We start from the raw sequence: 15,299 nt of genomic DNA, 5'->3' as shown, positions 1-15,299 counted from the left end.
CAAGACTGAGTATGCTTGAGAGGCATGAAAATGGTTAGCGACATGATCTTTCTATACAATCTGAACTTGAGTGCTGGCCTGGGCACTGTGGCAGAACGGGGCACACTGTGCTTTTCTCACTACCAGCTTCCTGCTGGAGAACCACAGTTAAAGTGTGCGCTCTCTGCTTCGCAGTATTCCTCCAAGCTAGGGAAAAAAGGCACCCCCCCAAACCAGCAGAGATGGCTACAGGAAGAAGAGAGGGAAGGAGGATGACAAAATTTATAGACGGCAGGGCTACAGCTGAAGATCTTCTATGTTTAGAAAGGGGTCAAAGACTAGTATTTATTTTCCCCTTTTCTTTTGTTCTCAGAATCGATTTTGGACAGCAAGAAATAAAGTCAGAGAAAGAGGTAATGAAATCTATTTGGAACAGAACAGAACCATTTGTTTTCTCCACGGAAGGTGTGAAAGACCCAAGGGTCACCAGGACTAGATAAAACATCACTTCGGGTTTCTTTTCCAACCTGCACAGGTATGTTACGCCTCACCTTCTCCCCTGCGCATAACTTTATTTCCCCTGGACGGAGCGGTATCAGCTTACAGGCAGCCTTGCTCTAGGGAAAAAGAAAAGTTTGTCTCTCCCCAGAAAAGCCATTTTGTTCAGCCAAACGTTCCACAAAATGGCACGACCGTCTCACAGCCCGCTCTCCTTGCGGGGCCGGGCCTCCCACGCGGGCCGGACGCTCCACCGCGTTGCCCACCGCTCGCAGCCCCCGCCCCGGCCGCGCTCGGTGGGGCGGTGGCGGCCCCCGCCCGGCCCCCGGCGGCGCAGAAGCCAATGGGCGCCGGGGCGGCGGCGGCCGCCCCCTCCCCGCACCGCCCGCCCTATATAGCGCCCGGGCGGCGCCGCTGTCCCATCCGTCGGGCTGCTTAAGAGCAGCGCCGCTATCCCTGCTGTGCTGTTCCATGTCGAGCCGTGCCAGGATGCCGGGCCGCACCGTGTGGCGGCTGGCGCTGCTCGCTCTCTGCCTGGGGGTTGCAGCAGCGGGAAGCGTCGGAGTGCGCCGCAAAGCCGGCGGCAAGAGCCGGCGGCAGGCGCAGACCACCTCGATACCTCAGGGCACCCCCGCGCAGGGCAAGCGTGAGTACCGCGCGGGGACCGCGTCCCGCGAGCAGGGCAGGGTATGGCAGAGGGGCTCGTCTCGGACGGAGCGCTGTCCCGAGCCCCTGGAGCGCGGCGAGAGCTGGCGCCCCGGCCCCACGGGGTGACTCTCGGGTGGCTCTTGCCGCCCTCGGGCTCCGTGGCCCTTTGCAACCCCTCGGGCTCTGTGGGACCCACACACGTGCGAAGCTGCAGCGCGGGAGCCGGTGCCCGGTACAGGCGCGGATAAGTCGTGCCGTGTCCTTTCCCTCCTCACCTTGCCGTCGGTAACTCCAAACTTTTTCTGTTCACCCTCTACTTCCTCCCTCCTTTTCCTCCACCTTCTCGCCCCAGAAACGTGCTATGACAATGGAAGATACTATCAGATCAACCAGCAGTGGGAGCGCATTTACCTGGGAAACACGCTGGTCTGTACCTGCTACGGGGGAAGCCGAGGGTTTAACTGCGAAAGCAAGCCCGAACGTAAGTCGGTGGTCTTTTTTCTGTCCGCATCAAGACTTCGGCATGGGTTTTGATGCTGAATAAGCTGAGCTTTGTGCCGAGTTGCAACTGGCAAACTGGGCTTTCAGCTGAAGTTTGGTACGTAGGGTCGGTAATGGATCGACACTCAATTACAGTGAAGATCTGGCTTGGGATTTTAAGAAATGCTTTTCATTAGCAGTGGGCCTGCCACCAGAACCCTGAGCCAAACATCACTCATCTCTCTGGAGGATTGGACCTAAACATTAATTTTGGAGCCAGCCTTTTCTTTATAATGAACTGAACTGACTCCTGGACTCGCACGGGGAAGTTCAAATCTGGAGTCACTTTGCAGCACTGGCTCTGTGCTGTTTGATTGCTTCACTCCAACTTTTCATAGCTGTGCAGTGTCGTCAGCTTGTTTAAAAATATTTCAGCTTACAACTTTCTGCAGTCCCCTCGGCTGTGCTGTGAGCTTTCTATAATTGAGTGTAAAATGAGATTGTTTAGTCTTCAGCAGAAAAAGTTTAGGTAACAGAAAAAACTTCAAAGGCTGCATCTGCTGGAAGATGCCCTTCTCTGGGATACCAAATAGTTTAGATAATCAGATGTGATCTATCTATAGTTTTTGGTCTGAAGCCACTGGTTTGCCTTAACTCCTTTATGTTGCTCTGGAGATATAAGAGGAAAACTGGTTCCTGGTTGATAGTGTTCATGTAAGCTTGATGGGAGTGTCCCAGAAATCTGTTTTGCAAGGCTTGTGTGCTGTGTGCCCCACGGCTAGACTATTTTAAGGAGTACTCAGCCCTTTTGCCCCACTACAGAGCAGGGTTTGATCTACCTTTGCTTCCCCTGCAGGGATTCCCAAGCTTTACAGTTTCAAATTCCAATAGCAAGTTTCCCTTACAGCACAGTGAACTTTATCTGTCCAGCCATGAAGAAGGTTTTTCTCTTCCAGATCTTGAATCTGGTGGCAATGCTGACATAACTCTTCTGTAATGATTTTGTTGTGTGTGAGCGTGAGCAATTCACAAGTAGTGGTGTTGACTTCGGTGGAGCTGTTGCAGAATTTGGGATCCATATATACTCAATTTTTGCCAAGTCAAAATGAGGAGGATTAGCGTGACAAAGCACACAGCTTCTAGTTGATGTTTGCACCCTCCCATCTTCTGTACTGTTGCACTTCAGACAGCTGGGATTGATCCTTGCAGGGCATGACTGCCCATGTGCTGTGCTCAGCTTTTGACTTTCTTGGGGAGGGAAGATGAGGTTATTCAGCATCACAGAGACCTTGAGGGGACAAATTTTGTGTAACTTGCTCTCTGCTGTTTCATCCTAGGAAAAAAAAGAGGAGACCAATAGTAATTTTTCTTCAGGAAACAAAAGAGCATTTGTGTGAGATGGAATGTGTGTTTCTGTTGACTGTGCATGTTACTCACTTGGTAACATGAAATTGACTTTTCTCATAGCTGAAGAGACTTGCTTTGACAAGTACACTGGATCCACTTACCGAGTAGGGGAGACGTATGAGCGCCCCAAGGACTCCATGATCTGGGACTGTACTTGCATTGGAGCTGGACGTGGGAGAATCAGCTGCACCATTGCCAGTATGTAACTAAAAGCTCGTTATTAGAGTTGTTGTTCATCAGTGTTGCATTTTCCAGAGCAACTTGAACAATATTCCCAGTGTCCATTAGCTAGAGTTGGGAAGGTTTAATCCAAAGCCCATTAAAATCTTATAATTGAAAGTCTTTGCCCAATGTACATATGTTGGCACAACTAAATTCCTCTTTCATTGAAGAGGTAAAGTGCTATGTGCAAAAATAACATAGGCCCAAAATAACTGTTAGTGTCCAGCCATACAGGTGTGCACAGTTACTACATACAAGAGTGTTACACTTTCAGGTGCACTTAGGAAAGTAATTTTTTGGCTGGAAAAAAAGAGAGTCTGCTCTGCATCTGGTGACCCAGAATACCACCATCAGCATTAATGGGACTACTCTGAAAAAATAATAAATAAATACCACCCGAGAGCTAGTCCCCTGTCCTCGAAAAGTATCATGCCAACACTTGTCCCTGAGGGAGCTGGGATTTAATATCCAGACACCAGTTCAACATGTTTCTGCAACTCCTTTTTCACCAGCCTGATCCATACTTTCCTCTTGTTCCTCCCTCTCTTTTCCTTGGTCCTTTCTCCCCTGCTCTCCCTTTCAAATCTCTGTCTGGAAATCCTTTCCTTATTGAGTCACTGAATTGTTCACAGTTTCCCTTCAGTTCATAATTAGTCTGTAAGCACAGATGAAGATCGCTGTGTCAGGACTTTTAGACTGCGATTTCAAAGTCCCTGAGGCACCTTTTTCTTTAAAGTATCCAGTTTCTTATTTAATACACACATGCTGATCCTAGTAGCATTGCTGGAGAGGACTCAGAAGGCAGCCATCATTATAGTATGGGAATAAAAATGCACTGAATCTAACAAGTAGAGCTGAAGCCCTTCTGAATTTAATGGCACTTCATTGGGAAAGGATGATAAGTCTTGTAAGAAAAGAAAGAGTCAGTAAGGAAATTGCAAACATAAGAACAGTCTCATTTTGTCATCATCAGCCTGGTTTAGGACTCACCAGAGAGTCTCATTGACTACAGCTGGATTTGAATCAATCTTCATGACTTTTTTCTTTATTCCTTACTTTCATAAATGAGCCAATGAAACATTTTAGTGGCTCATAATAAATGACCAGATACATATTTCTCCTATTCTCTTTGAAAGAAGATCCTGTGTTTCCAAACTGCCCTTCAACACATTTCTCTCCCTGAGCCTCTTTCAAGCAGTGGGTCCTGACTTCCTCAGATGGGCTGAAAATCTGCCTTCACAGGACAGAGTTTCTAAACCCAAGAGGGCTGATGTCCCACTGGAATGTTACACCAAGCATCTCCTTATTCTCCACATGCTGGCCTTGCCACCATGTCCCTCACATTATATAGGGACTGTCACAGAGAGGCCCATGTGGTACTGCCTCAGAACAAGATGGAGGCAAACCTTCCCTCACCAGCCTCAGCAGGGGCTGAGGAAGACCATATGTCTTCAGGCTCTGGCATTCCTTTCTTGCCAGCTGGGTCTCAGCTGTGATTTGAAACCTGGAGAGGGTACTTAAAGGGAGAGGACATGGCCTGTGAGGATCAGAAAATGATGGGTTCCAGTTGAAAATGTCAGAGACCACTTTGCACACTGGAGGACGAGGCAGCAGCCTTGGCCTACCTGGCTGTTTCTCCTCACTGCCCTCCACCCCAGCTTCACCCCTTCTGTGCCAACAGGGTATCCCTGACATTGTCCCCATGGTTCTGTCCCTGGTGTGGTCACTCACCACATCTCCCCTCTCTCCCACTGCAGATCGCTGCCATGAGGGTGGCCAGTCCTACAAGATTGGTGATACCTGGCGCCGGCCTCACGAGACTGGTGGCTACATGCTGGAGTGCGTGTGCCTGGGCAATGGCAAGGGCGAATGGACCTGCAAGCCTGTGGGTAGGTCACAGCTCTCCTCTTCCCTGCTCAGTCAGTGGTATTGCTTCTTCCTCCTCATCTTCCCTGAGGTGTCCCCATGTGGAAGAGCCTTATATGGACAGTTATTCCCTTCCCTCTTACAGCTGAGCGATGCTATGACAATGCAGCTGGGACATCTTATGTTGTTGGTGAGACCTGGGAGAAGCCCTACCAGGGATGGATGATGGTGGACTGCACCTGTCTGGGGGAGGGCAGTGGCCGCATCACTTGCACCTCCAGAAGTAAGTGTTGGCCTGGCACCTGCCAGCTGCTCCATGTATCTTATTTTTCAAATCTACTTTGCATGAAAAAGAGCAACTATTCCTTTGCCCTGTTCTAAGGGGCAGGAGGTTTAAAAGTATAGCCATTTCCTGCAAAGGAGTGGGAAGTAGACTCCTCTGGGGAGAGAAAGGGAGCATTTGCACATTCTGGTTGCCGTTTGTGCTCTGGGGACATGCAGGAGAGCTGGTGATCTGTGCTGGTGACAGAGTGGCTGGATTATGTGGGATATTAACCTCCTTAGAAAAAAAGGTTCAATAAATCCACAGGCCAGCTGAGCTGCTGTTGTGCATTCCCCAAAATAGGAGGAATTGCTTGATGTACAAAATGGCAGCAAGTTTGGCCTAGTATCTCCACTTCTGTTTTTTAAAGTACCCTCCAGAAGGAGAATTAGGTGCTTTTAAAGAGAAATTTTTACCTACTTCAAGAGCAGGATCTACCAGATTTAAAGATTATTTTTTTCCCCTGTTTGTTGTATATATTAGTGGAAACAAGTTTTGTCTGCTTTCCTTTCTCAGTTGTTATTTTTTCCTTCCATTTTGTCTTTGGTGTAAACATGCTTCACCAGCACAGGTGACTTTTTTAGTTTTTACATCACTGAAGGACATGACTGTAAATACTCCACTTTATTTTATTTGCAAAGCAAACAAGGCTTTTAAAATCAAAAAATCTCACTTGTTTATCTGCCTTCTATTCCAATTTTGTTAGAGTAAGCTTTGTTGTGGAGCTATCATGGTTTACACCAGTTGCCTCAAGAAAATTTAACTTTGTACCTTACACCTTGTTATGCAAGGCTTGTAGTCTTTAAATTGCCTCATTCATTTGCCTCAGGGCACACACAGATAACTGCTTTCTGATGATATAAACAGCAGACCTGTAAAGAACTAAAACACTAAGGAGGGCTGCAATTAAAACTGAAGATCTGGAGAGACTTGGCCAAGAAATAAGCTGTGAAAATTAAACCAGCCTTTGCAATATTAAGTCTATTTAAAAAAGAAAAGGGTAAAAATCATTAACTGTCATCTAGGAATGAATAAACCAGAATATGTTTGTGAGTTTTGGAAGAGTTATTATTACTAATGAAAATGATTTGACAGTATCTTTCCTCCCATAATTGAGGTCTGTGTTGTTGTGTGATAGTGGAAATTGCCATAAAATATCCTATTAATTTTTCTGTTGGGTTTTTTTTTTCCCCCCAAATGTAATTAAACACAAATTCAAATTTATACATGTAGAATGATAGCTGTATCCAACAAAGTGGCATTATGCTTCAGTACGTGCTGCTGTTGCATCTTTTATGGTCAGCATTTTTGAGACATTTCAGGTTTTTGTACTTCAGACTCTTGAGTGTCCATAGGGCAGGTTTTTTTTTTTTTCATGTTGACCAAATTATGATATGAATACTTCACCAATTTACTACTTCTCTGGCAAATACTCAGTTTTTGGTCAGTTTAACTACTGTGAATGTTTTTCACATTGTTATCCCATATGCTCTTGCAGTGGTAATCTGGCAGGATGCATACATCGCTCCACAGCTCTTCATAAATCTATGTTCATTGATCCATGATTATATTTGAACCACTGTATCAAGTTGCCCTTGAGTGAAAAAGTAAAATTTTGTAATGGAAGAACTAGTTAATCCATGTGGATCTGGCATCCAGACAAAAGTAGTTTGTTATGCTGTCCTTTGAACCCATTTACTCAATTCATCAAGGGCTGTGGATTATTAAAGACAACAGGGAGATTTAGGAAGTCTAATATTCCTGGTACAACAAGAGGAGCTTGTATGAACTTTAGTAGAACTCTGTGCATGGCTCCTTTTGGAAGAAATTGAATTTACCTATTGCCCTCAGATAGGTTTTTGTTTCTTCTAGCTGAAGTAGAGCCCCAGATTTGAACTGTACCCCCTGTATAGTATGAAATGACACAGCTACTAGACTTCTCCTTAGAAGAGAAGGAAAAAACCCAACAACATTGAAGCAAGTTTAAGCCTTAAAGATGTGAGCTAGATAGAATGGGCTTAAAATAACTTTAAAAGTAACTAGCAGGAATGTTTTAAATCCAGAATGTGCCTTTTCACATTGATTTTTGAACACGGTTTACCATGTTCATACTGGGAATGTTATGATACTAGGTTTGACACTGACTGCAAAGTCAAATTGCAGTTCTGGTAATAAATGGGAATTTTCCTTTACACTAAAGCATCAGGATTTTCAGATACCCTCAACCTGTGCAGTTCAATGCAGGCTTTAGTCATACAGGTCTTGTAATAGTGTGCTGCAGAAAATAAGGTAGGCTCTCAGAGGTTTAAACTATTATTGGCTTGGTGATAATGTTGGTGGTTTGCTATGACAAATTACATCCAACACAGAAATAGCTAACAGTCATCTTCCTTACACAGATAGGTGCAATGACCATGACACCAAGACTTCATACAGAATTGGGGACACCTGGAGCAAGAAGGATAACCGTGGGAACTTGCTTCAGTGTGTCTGTACCGGTAATGGCAGAGGTGAATGGAAATGTGAAAGACACACATCCCTGCATACAACTAGCACTGGTAAGTGAGGCATCATAGTGTGTGAGGTAGGGGAAGATAGAAGAGCACAATTTGAATGGCTGGGACTTGAAGTTGAATTGTGTCATGCTAATTTAGGTGTTTAAGAATCTCCTCAAGGAAACATCAGCAACAAAGGGTCAGAGTTCAGGAGGTACTCCTTGTTCATGCGCGTCTAGATAGGATTACTTTACACCTTATTTCCATGTGCAAATGGGGATTGCACATACAAATGTGATTACCTGCACAAATGCAGTGCAGAAAATCACACCCAGGGCCATGCAGCCACAGGAACTGTCTACTAGCTTTGTCTTGGAAGCATGGCACTTCATCTTAATATTTGAACTTTATGTATTCACCTCAGGGAAACTTTCTTAGTGTCCTTACTTTAAACTGCACTGAGACCATCTGATTTCTTTGACAAGTACATCTATTAATGGTTGAGCATGTACGTTAGATAGTGTAATTTTGGTATGAAATCTTATCTAATTCATAAGTAGCATATATGTATTTTGCCCGAGGATTGTTGAAGTCTTCAGTTTCTAACTTTTGGGATTTTGGGGTGGGTTTTTTTTTGGCCATTTTAAGGATCTGGGTTTCCTATTGATGAGTGCAATGTAAAACTTTTCTGTTTTCCTGCAGTACCTACACTTAATTTTTCTTGATAAATGACCTTTAACTGTTCAGTACCAGCAGGCTGACATCAGACTCTCAGGTCTGAACTACAAAATGCACAAAGCTTTAAGAATGCCTATATTTTGTTTCCATTATTATTTCTTCATTTCAGCAGAACTGGATTTGTGGAGATTCTTGTGGGAATCATTGGCAAAAATGTTCATAATGTAGACAAAAAGCCTCTTTGTCTCTCAGTATTATTCCAAATGATAGTGGGCCAAAAACTTTGATTCAAAGTTTAAAAATTCCTAAGTAAATGCATTTATGGTTTACTCATAGCTGTTAATGAAAAATTCAAGATTAATCCATTTTGACCTCCTTCCTTGGTAAGTTTTTTGTTGTCACTGCTCTTGATTTTTCTGTTTTAAATTTTCTTCACCTATTTTTTTTTTCTAAAAGATTCCTTGAAAATCAGTCAGGTCTCTTAATACTTTCTAAAGGCATTCCACAGTAGTGGAAACCGGAATCTGCCCTTGGCAGAAGTGGGAGCTCTTCTTTTAATTTAGAAGTTTAAGTGAGATAATTAAAATGTGTCTAGCGAAGCTAAGAGAGTTGTGCCTTTGATCTGAAGTGTTGGACTTCAGTTTTGTTCAGCATACCAGTCAATGACCTGGAAGAAGGTCTAGAGTACCCTCATCAAGTCTGATCATGATACCAAATTGGGAGGAGGTTGGGCTGCTTTTCAGCAAGACCTGGACAGGCTGGAGAGTTGGATTTGGGTGGAACCTAATTAGATTCAACAAGTGCAACTGCGGGGCCCTGTACGTAGGGAGGAAAAACCCCATCCACCAGTACAGGTTAGGGGCTAACCTGCTGGAAAGCAGCCCTGTGGGAGAATGACATGGGAGCCCTGATGGGCAAGAAGTTCACCATGAGCCAGCACTGGGCCCTTGTGGCCAGGAAGGCAAATGGTATCTTGAGATACATGAGTAAGACTGGGGCCAGCAGGTTGAGGGAGGTTCTCCTCCCCTTTTACTCTGCCCTAGTGAGGCCACATTTGGAATACTGTGTCAAGTTATGGGTTTCCCAGTTCAAAACAGACAAGGAACTACTGGAGAGAGTCCAGCAGAGGGCTGTGAGGATGGTGAGGAGCGTTTCTCTTACAAGGAGAGGCTGAAAGACCTGGAGCTCTTTAACCTGGAACAGAGAAAACTGAGAGGGGATTTTAGCAGTGCTTATCAGGTGAGGATGGGGTCAGAATCTTTTCAGTGGTGCTCAGTGACAGGACAAAGGGCAGTGGGTACAAACTGGAACATAAAGAATTCTGTCCGAATATGAGGAAAACCTTTCTTTTGAGGATGACAGAGCATTGGAACAGGCTGTCCGGAGAGATTGTGGAGTCACCTTCTCTGAAGACTTTCAAAACCTTCCTGGACATCATCATCATCATCATCATTTAATTAACGAGTTCTGTTCTTTAGCTTTGTATGTAACATCTTGCTTTCCCCTCATGTTTTGGTGCAGGATCTGGCTCTCCTAGCTTCACGAATGTGCAGACTGCTTTGTACCAGCCCCAGCCTCAACAGCCCCAGCCTCAGCCGTATGGCCAGTGCATAACTGATAATGGAATGGTGTACTCTGTGGGTATGCAGTGGCTAAAGACACAGGGCAGCCAGCAAATGCTTTGTACCTGCCTGGGAAATGGAGTGAGCTGCCAGGAAATAGGTATGAGTTATGTGTCAGTGCCTGTTCAGTCTGGTGAGATCTTTGGGACTGTCTCATGGTTTAATTTTGAAGTAGAATCCTTTTGTGTGTGCAAGAGAAATGCATTTTGACAAAGACATACTGGAGAAAGGTGAAAGGGATGAAGAAATAGTAGTTTTTTGTTATTTGAAGTCTGATTCCTGTAGAGTAGAAATGTTTCCCAGTGAGTTATATATAACCTGCTGAAGGAAAACAGCCCTTGGGGAGAAGTATTAATAACTTTATTCAAATCAAGCTGCAATAATATATGTTTGGAAAAACATGTAAAAGAATGACACAGCTGTGGAGCAAAGTCATCTGTTGGTGTGTATTGGCTCAGGGGCCATGGCAGTCAGTGTGGGTTTGCAGCAGACAGTGGTGACTTGTCCCAGAGGAGCTATTGCTCTTATGGAACCCTAAGATTTGGAGATTACTTTAAGCTGGAGTCTAATGCTGTGATTTGCTTGTTTTAAAGCTGTGACCCAAACATATGGTGGCAATTCTGATGGAGAACCTTGTGTTCTGCCTTTCACCTATGACGGAAGGACTTTCTACTCCTGTACCACTGAAGGCCGCACAGATGGACACCTCTGGTGCAGCACCACTTCCAACTTTGAACAAGACAGGAGATATTCCTTCTGTACTGAGCAGAATGGTAAGCTCTTCTTGGAGGATCTTCATGTGCACATGATCCTCATGCATAGATGGAGAAAGGAGTAGACAACATAGGACAGGCTGCCTGAACAATTCTAACAGTCTGGAGGGACTCTAAGCATGCTCAGCATCAAGGCAGGACTGCCTACAGTCAGGGCACTTTTGTGTTCTTTGCATCTTTGGAGGGCACACAGGATGATGCAGGTGTACCCTTTGAATCCTGTCCTAAGATCAGCTCAGAGAAGAGAGAACAGGAGTGCCTCATCAGGATAGAGCTTTGCCCCAAAGGATACTCGGCCTTTGCTTGGCTGAATTGTTAGAGCAATGCCCATATTAGGCTGCAAAGAGGAGGATATCCATGGAGTACAGTTTGTGCAGTCCTCTGTCACTCCCTCCATCCTGACCATCTAGCCAGGTTGCCATATATAGCAGTAATTTTAATGTGATTTGTGATCACTGATCAAGAGCAGGCATATGACTAATGCAGCAGCATTCCCTCTTCTCTGGGGATAATCAGTGTTCCCTCCAAAGCACAGATCTACCTGTGTGGTTGCTCTTCCTGGAAAGCCCATCAAACATCCATGGAACAGTATCCAGGCAGCTTGTCTGGCATCTGGCATTTTTCGTGTTCCCACGTGAAAATACTGTTTCATGCTCTGGAGATATATATATGTTTTTAATTGCTCTGTTCTACTGTAGTTGTTTTTTCTCATAAAATGTAAGCCTTTCTCTGCAGCACACACAATATTCTTTCCTTAAAAAATTACCACCACAACAAAACCAAGCCAAAATCTACCAAAACCAACCCAAACAAACAAAACACAAAACAGAAACAAAACCAAACAAAATCCCCAACCACCATCACCACCAAAAAATACCCAAAACAAACTCACAAAAACCAACCCAACAACCAACCAAAACCCCCAACAACAACAAAAAAACAACCACCACTATCCCAGTCCACACACACATTCTTGTTTTAATGAGGCTTCCTGGAACACACTGTGGAGAATGAGAAATACATTACAGAAAAACTTCAGCAAATGCCTCCTCATTCTGCATTGTTTGTAAAGCTGAGTTGCTCAAGAGGTGAATAGTTCAGGTAGATTACAGCCTTCTTTACAGTGCTGCTTGCAAAACATGAAGCTTCCAACCTGCAGAAAGGTTTTGACTTGTCCTGTTGCTCTAGATGAATTGTAATCTTTTCTTGAGGGCTGAGGCTTTACTTTAAGCTGAAGGGCACGAGTGGGTAATAGCCTCACTGAGGTAATACAGGTATACTGAGAACTGTGTGAGTTTATTTGAGTCTCTGGGCTTTGGCATAAAGGGTCTGCAAAGCTAATTCCCAAACACAGTGAGCTTTGGTTTTCCCTGTTGCCCAGGACTCCCCATGCCTGGCTCCACAACTCCTTCCAAAGGAATGTTTGAACTGAATTGACCTTATGCAAGAGTTAAGTTTCCAGATCTGAATTAATTAAAGCCAAAAAAAGAAGCCCATGCAGGGTACATGTGGGAAAAAACAGTGCTAGTGATTTGTTTTCCAAGCTCTTTTGTGCATGCAAAGGGAGAGTGCAAGGTTCATTTGTGTCTGTTTCCTTTTCATTTTGATACAGTTTTGATCCAGACACGTGGCGGCAATTCCAATGGTGCTCTGTGCCACTTCCCCTTCCTGTACAACAATCGCAACTACACTGACTGTACTTCTGAGGGACGGAGAGACAACATGAAGTGGTGTGGAACCACTGAGAACTATGATGCTGACCAGAAATTTGGGTTCTGCCCCATGGCAGGTAAGGCTGAGAATCATAAAGGGATTATGAAGTACCTATAAATGGTTCTTTAAGATGGTAAGCAAAGAGCTGGCTGTGACTCACCAGTTATTGATGACTTCCAGTGAGCTGCATCTCAGCCCAAACCCCTTTAAGGCACTTCTGAAGTTTTGTTTTGTCACAATTTTCCCCCACTGATCACATCTAGCAGAGACTTAGGCAACATCAGGAGAAGGCAATTTTCATTACTACTTTGCTACAAGCTGGTGATAGATGATGCATTAGAGACCAACACTCTGTAGAGCTTTGTAGCAAGTGGAGTTTTTAGCTTGCATGTACTAAAGCTTCTGTCTCAAGCCTTATTGGTTCTTCTTGCCTTATCTGTGTGTCACCCTGAAAATGACAGTAATGTCAAAATTACTGCTGTAATCCATTCTTACAATCCATGCATGCTTGTCTTGATGTCAGGAGGGGATATATGGGAGGGAAGGTGACTATTAATGTTTTTAATGGAAGACCTTCAGTAATTAACGGCAATGCAGCATCTGAGTCCTTAAACAGCTTGTGGAACACACGGATCTTCAAATGGCTACGTTCATATAGAGGCATGTATGTAAGAATCGATTCTTTCACACAGCTTCTTTTGGACATTTTAGAGAAACTACTTCTAGCAGCCTTCAAATGAAAATTAAAATGAATGAATGCATACAAGGGATTTGCACTTTGAGAATGTCGCGACCCAGCAAAAACACTGTTTGAAGTTGAGTCTTGCCTAAAGCTTCCTTGTTAAGATGCAGAAACCCCTGGGATTGCATGAAAGGGACATTGCAAATGCTCTAAGCTCTCAAGATCCTGTTAATTCTAGCCACATGAAGTATCCTCTTGCTTTCTTCTCAACCAGCTCATGAAGAAATCTGCACAACCAATGATGGGGTCATGTACCGTGTTGGAGACCAGTGGGATAAACAGCATGATATGGGCCATATGATGAGATGTACTTGTGTGGGAAATGGCCGTGGAGAATGGACTTGCATTGCATATTCCCAACTCAGAGGTACTGATTTTACTTGTTGATGTCATCACTGTAGTCTAAGTGCTTGAGGGGTAGGAGAAATTGTTTTACTTTTTTTTTTTTTTTTTCCATTTCCAATGACTGTGAGTTCAAGCTCAGACTCATGAACTGTTTCTTGCCAAGTTTTCCTTTGGAGTAGAAAGGGAATCAGAGGAACTACATGAAGTTCCTATCTTGTTCACATGCTACAGAAGTACTGTTTCAGCCATTACAGGCTAGCAAGCACAGGAAACCCTTGATTAGCTTGACCTGTAGTTATACCTTTGTCTGCTTTTAGGAATCAGCACCACTGTGACTTCACACAGAGCTCAGCAGAGGCATCTCTCCCTCAAGAATAGACAAAACTCTGGACTAGTCTGAAGCATAAATGCAGAGCATTTTATTGTTCTGCAATGAAATTTCAGTTCTTCTGTGGTGGATTAGCCTTTGCTGGCTAATCTATATGAAAAGTTGGCAGGACAGCACTGAGATTACTCTTATTTATTTATTTACTTACTTACATGAGTGCGCCAAGTGGAGAAGTGCTTAAGCAGTACCAAAAAAGAAGACTTAAAAAGTGCAGACATTTGATCATCCTACAGCTAGCTCACAGCATTGGCTTCATGTCTGGAAAAGGCAAGGGGGTTGCTGTCAGGGATCCAAAAAAGAGCTCTTCACGGCGCTGCAGAAATGGGATATAATTTATAGGGAAAGGCTCACTTCAGGGCTGTGGGAGGGGTTTTTATTCATGAGTTTCCTTCAGAACAGTGAGAAATGCACTGCTAAAAGTTCTGCTCTCTGAAATTTCTTTTTCCACATACGCAACCAGTTCTCTGCAGTTTCATTCTGGAATTAAAGTGGTCTTTCTTAACAAGGGGCAGTAGGGATATTATGCTTTTTTTAAAGGCAAAGGTTATCCAAATAGAGCTGTTCAAACAGAGCAACCAGAGATGGTCCTTTACACCCATAGGAGGGTCCAAACATGGCTTAGTTTATCCTGATACCTTGCCTGTGATGTGGGAAAATACAGTGGGGGGTGAAAGTCTGGAATTAATGGAGTCAGTTCCTCAAGGAGAGATGGTCTGTGAGATACTCTGGAACTGAACTTTGGTGTCCTGGGTCCCAGTTGACAAAACAACAAGCTTCTAGGTTGGTTTTGTGTTTGTTTTGTCCTTCTGCTCCTTGCTGCCAGGAATTCTGGGGCAGATCACAGTTTGTCACATCACCATTTACCCTAATGGACTGTACCATTGTACCTAAGCATGGGACTGGGAACCTGGTTGCTGTGTTTTGAGGGAATAGTAGATTAGTAGGTACCAGCAGCATCTTGGAAGCATAATAGATCTGGTCTTGTCTTCAGATTACTGCAAAGTGTAGTAGAGACACCCAGCAGAAAAACATTGTGAGGATGTTTGCACCTCTTTGTGGTATCTTTATGAATTTGGAGTAACCCTTTTCTCCTTGTGTAGTTCTAATGATTTCAGACAGTA

General features: G+C 44.1%; 1 protein-coding gene across 6 annotated transcripts in view; it reads left to right on the top strand.

The window, feature by feature from the left end:
- The first annotated feature begins 809 nt into the window (after nucleotides 1-809).
- Nucleotides 810-15,299, top strand: part of FN1 (fibronectin 1) — a 55,343-nt gene continuing 40,853 nt past the window's right edge. For 5 of the 6 annotated variants that reach the window (XM_054171802.1, XM_054171824.1, XM_054171816.1 and 2 more), the window contains exons 1-10: nucleotides 810-1,123; nucleotides 1,478-1,606; nucleotides 3,073-3,210; nucleotides 4,992-5,123; nucleotides 5,246-5,383; nucleotides 7,822-7,980; nucleotides 10,117-10,317; nucleotides 10,811-10,990; nucleotides 12,603-12,779; nucleotides 13,660-13,812. In XM_054171802.1, the coding sequence (XP_054027777.1) occupies nucleotides 949-1,123; nucleotides 1,478-1,606; nucleotides 3,073-3,210; nucleotides 4,992-5,123; nucleotides 5,246-5,383; nucleotides 7,822-7,980; nucleotides 10,117-10,317; nucleotides 10,811-10,990; nucleotides 12,603-12,779; nucleotides 13,660-13,812 (1,582 nt within the window). In that variant the 5' untranslated portion in view covers nucleotides 810-948. The remainder of the gene's footprint in view (nucleotides 1,124-1,477; nucleotides 1,607-3,072; nucleotides 3,211-4,991; nucleotides 5,124-5,245; nucleotides 5,384-7,821; nucleotides 7,981-10,116; nucleotides 10,318-10,810; nucleotides 10,991-12,602; nucleotides 12,780-13,659; nucleotides 13,813-15,299) is intronic. The other variant, XM_009900835.2, reaches the window with a different exon arrangement.

The sequence above is a fragment of the Dryobates pubescens genome, chromosome 2, assembly GCF_014839835.1.
Source record: "Dryobates pubescens isolate bDryPub1 chromosome 2, bDryPub1.pri, whole genome shotgun sequence".
Taxonomy (NCBI): domain Eukaryota; kingdom Metazoa; phylum Chordata; class Aves; order Piciformes; family Picidae; genus Dryobates; species Dryobates pubescens.
The sequence above is the reverse complement of the archived record's forward strand: the minus strand, read 5'-3'. Positions and strand labels throughout refer to the sequence as shown.